This window comes from Athene cunicularia (genome assembly GCF_003259725.1).
Source record: "Athene cunicularia isolate RWA chromosome 24 unlocalized genomic scaffold, athCun1 chr24_part2, whole genome shotgun sequence".
In the NCBI taxonomy this organism is placed as follows: domain Eukaryota; kingdom Metazoa; phylum Chordata; class Aves; order Strigiformes; family Strigidae; genus Athene; species Athene cunicularia.
Genome location: NW_020799133.1, coordinates 899,742 through 903,873, shown reverse-complemented (window position 1 = coordinate 903,873; position 4,132 = coordinate 899,742). Strand labels below are relative to the sequence as shown.

The 4,132-nt window shown below is 57.7% G+C and overlaps 1 protein-coding gene across 1 annotated transcript; it reads left to right on the top strand.

Moving 5' to 3' along the window:
• Positions 1 to 5: 5 nt before the first annotated feature.
• Positions 6 to 4,132, top strand: ZPR1 (ZPR1 zinc finger; the record flags this gene model as incomplete). Its single annotated transcript, XM_026863862.1, has 12 exons — positions 6 to 51; positions 202 to 272; positions 1,091 to 1,177; positions 1,257 to 1,379; positions 1,565 to 1,618; positions 1,730 to 1,796; positions 2,055 to 2,125; positions 2,902 to 2,991; positions 3,083 to 3,193; positions 3,289 to 3,375; positions 3,635 to 3,700; positions 3,998 to 4,132. Coding segments are annotated over 12 exons (1,008 nt in total), but the record flags the coding sequence as incomplete, so codon positions are not given.

The window sequence follows — 4,132 nt, the reverse complement described above, 5'->3', positions numbered from 1 at the left end:
CTCGCATTCCAGAGCTGGACTTTGAGATCCCCGCTTTCACCCAGAAGGGAGGTGGGTACGGCCTGCGCCCCTCTGTCTGCCGCTGCCTGTCCTGGGGCCCACGAGGGGAGGCTGCTGGGGATCAGTACGAGCTGGGTGGGGGGTAGCATCGCTGGGCTGGGCCTAACGGTGCCGCCAGTTCTGTTTTCTTTCCTTCTCCAGTTCTCACCACCATTGAAGGGATCATTGACAGAGCAGTTGTGGGCCTGGAGCAGGACCAGCCCCTCCGCAGGGTAAGATGCTGCAACAGGGGAAGCTCCTCGGGGGCGCCTGCTCGGCAAATGCTTCTCTTGTTCTCTTGTTCTGCCTGTCGGCCTCGTGTGCTGCTGATAAGTGTGTTGTGGGCTGTTAAAGAATTTCAGAATTTCACCAGACTCTGGGTATCTCTAGGTGTAGCTTTATTAACAACTCAGAGTTGGGCCATCGCCTCAGTGAGTGGCAAATGTCCAAAGGACTCATGCAGCTTAGATACCATTTCTAAATCTATTACTTAAGTCCAAAGTCTCTGTAAGTTTCTTCTTAACCTTTTAGTTCTCAATTCTTATCATTTATTACAGTTCACTACAGTCCCCTGTCTCAGCCGAATTCTTCTCTTCTGGTTCCAGTCCTTCCTTCAGTTTCAGGATCCTCATATTCATCTTTCTTCCACTAGTTTTCATCTCACACAATTCTGAGAAAGACTTTGAGATGTTCTATTAAAAGTTTAGGTAGAGCAAGCAGTTTCTAGATATTAAATTTTCATAATCTAGCAAAACACCTGTTTAGTCAATTAATCATCCTTTGTTAGAACTGTCTCTATGTGATTAGCTTGAGTGGGTTTTAAACCAGCCTTGGCTTGGGACTGCACGAGAAGCAGGCTCAGAACACTTTTCAGGCCTGTGGAAGCAGCATTCCAGTTGCCTTGGTAATATTACAAGATAGCGAAGTCCTGAGCACATTTCACTAGGCCTTAAAATCTGTTCTGCAGGGCTCTCTGGTTTGTGCTGTTGTCAGTGTTGTCTTCACCTCTGGGCCGTCCCCTCGTCAGTCTCAAACGTGTTCTCTTTTGCAGGCGACGGACCAGGAGGTGGCAAGTAAAATAGATGAGTTCATTGGTAAACTGAAGCAGCTGAAAGAAGTGCATTCCCCCTTCACGTTTGTGAGTACGCGCGGGAGGGCAGCCCCTTGCCCGCGGGGGGAGGCGCGGGACGGCTTCCTGAGGCTTCCCTCCTCCGCAGATCCTCGACGACCCTTCCGGGAACAGCTTTGTGGAGAACCCGCGTGCGCCGCAGAAGGACGATGCTCTCGTGGTCACCCGCTACCGGAGGACGCCCCAGCAGGCTGCCGCGCTGGGACTGGAGGTAACGGGGAGCTGCTGCCGCTGCTCGCGGCCTGGGGCAGAGGGGTTGGTCGGTCCCCTCGCTCTCCGGGAGGCCCTCAGCTCAGGAACAGAAGCTAATGCTGCGTCTGGTGTCCGCCCTTGCTCTCTGGGGGACCCCAAGCTCAGGAACAGAAGTTAATTCTGTGTCTGGTGTCCCCCTGGCAGGGAGAGGAGCTGGATGAGAAGCCGGTGGATTCTGCAGAGGACCTGAGGAATGAGGTGGGTGACTTTGCAGCGCGGTGGTGGCCGTGCCTGGGCCGCTGGCTCCCAGGACAGGCATTCCGGGCTGGCTGGGACTTCCCGTTTCTCCTTTCCCTTCCTGTGACCCAGGTACTGCAGTTCAACACCAACTGCCCCGAGTGCAACGCTCCGGCTGACACGAATATGAAGTTAGTGCGTATCCTTTGAGGGGTGTCGGTGCCGTCTGCGCCGGGGTGGGCCTTGCTCTGTGCTGAGCCAGGTCTCTTCCTGCTGCACCCATAAAACTCAATTCTTTCGAGTGATGCCTGTCAGGATGCAAATCTGTCTCGGTGCTGCTCACAACTTGCCAGCGAGGTCCTGCAATACCTCAGGAGGGACTGAGGCTGTGAAGAGCGCGCGGGCGGCAGCTTTGAGCCTTCCATTTCACTGAGTTTCCCTTGACCTTCTGCTCTAGAAATCCCTCACTTCAAAGAAGTGATTATCATGGCCACAAACTGCGATGCCTGTGGGCACAGGACAAATGAAGTGAGCTGGAAAACTACTGACCCCTTTTTCTGGGGGAGGCGGGTGGTGTTTTATGGGTGTCTTGGAGTCCCTAGGCTTGGTGTTTGGGACGCCGGGCTGGAGGGAGCCTGGATTTACAGGCGGTGTCACAGGGTGCGTTGTGGTGGGTGTCACAGAGCTGCCCTGCTGTGGGGTGGGGGCCAGGCCACAGGCGAGCTGCGTGGACGCTGTGTGTGCTGCAAGCTCAGGCTGGGCCGGACATCCCTTCCTGAACAGTCAGAGGGGCTGACTTGGGTCTGGGAGAGCCCCGTTTGGCGTGAGTCAGCTATCTCCACGCCCGCTCAAGTCCTCCGCGTTCAGGCACCGTCCCCAGGTTTGGGGCAGCTTCTGAGCTGCCAGGGTAAACCCTCTTAAAGCATCGTGGTGTGACTGAAGTGTAAAAGCCAGTGAAGCAACTCCCTGCCAGGAGGGTGCAGAGAGGGGGGATGAGTCTCTGGAGCCAAGGCCCCAGCGCCAGGCCCCGAGGAAATGGCCTCAAGCTGCCCAGGGCAGGGTCAGGCTGGCTCTGAGGAAGGATTTCTGTGCAGAAGGGGCTGTTGGGCGTTGGAATGGGCTGCCCAGGGCAGGGGGGAGTCCCCGGGATCCCTGGGGGGGTTGAAGAGTCGGGCTGAGCCAGCGCTGAGGGGTCTGGGGGAGCTGGGAAGGGTCAGGGTGAGGGTCATGCTTGGGCTGGAGGAGCTTCAAGGGCTTTTCCAGCCGAGGTGATTCTGTGAAGCTGACAGCTGGGGTGTTCCTAGGTGAAATCCGGAGGAGCGATCGAACCGCACGGCACCAGGATTACCCTTCGGATCACGGACCCTTCCGACATGACGAGGGATATCCTGAAGGTACGGCGCCTCCGATCCCTTCCCCGCCCTGCAGCGGGTGCGGGGCCCAGCCCTCCCTCTGCGGGGACTCACCGGGTGCTCACCCTTGCAGTCGGAGACGTGCAGTGTGGAGATCCCTGAGCTGGAGTTCGAGCTGGGGATGGGAGCGCTGGGGGGGAAGTTCACCACGCTGGAGGGGCTGCTGAAGGACATCCGAGAGCTGGTGAGCGACCCTGCAGTGCTGCCGAGCGCAGCTCGTGGCCCTCCGCCTTCGCTTTGGCCTGGCTGGGGGCTGAGCCCGTGGCTCTGCTCTTCCAGGTCGAGAGAAACCCCTTCACCCTGGGGGACAGCTCTGTGCCCAGCAGAACGGGAAAGCTGCAGGAGTTCCTTGGGAAACTGCAGGGGGTGAGTGTGCTCCCAATTTTCCACGCTCCGCAGCAAGATTTTTGCCACCACAGCTACAATGTGTGTTTAACTGAACTCGGCAAGCATCGCCTTAGCTTTTCTGTCCGTCCCACGCCTGCCTGCCTTGTTTCACTGAGCTATTACTGGTTTTTAACTGAGGAAAACCGTTTGAGCGATCTCAGGCGCCCTGTGGGTGTCTCGGTGCCACAAGTGCGGAGGGATTAGAAAGCCTTAACGCCTGCACACGCTCTTTCTGCAGATCATAGAGGGAAAGACAGAGGCTCACTTCATCCTGGATGACCCTGCAGGCAACAGCTATCTTCAGGTGTGGTGTTGTGCACTCAGGAGATGAACTCTTTAAGTTTTTTGAGCGGTTTGGGTGGATTCGCTTCTGTATTTCCCTGGGGTGTGTGGGTGGGCAGGGTTCTTTTCGGGGTTCTGGGGGGTGGCTGCAGGCTCTGTCTGGGGAAGGACGACTGCTGGTGGCTTTGTGGAAGGAAGGCGGGAGCAGTGTCTGCTCCCCGGGATCAGGGAATAGCGAGCTCCCCGTGGGGCAGCGGGCAAGTCTCGCCCGAGCGTTGGGGAAGGGGGGTGCGACGCCGGCGTCCATCTCGCCCCGCAGAACGTGTACGCCCCGGAGGAGGACCCGGAGCTGACAGTGGAGCGCTACCAGCGTACCTTCGAGCAGAACGAAGACCTGGGCCTGAACGACATGAAGACGGAGGGCTACGAGTCGGGGGGAGCCGCGGGCCGGTAG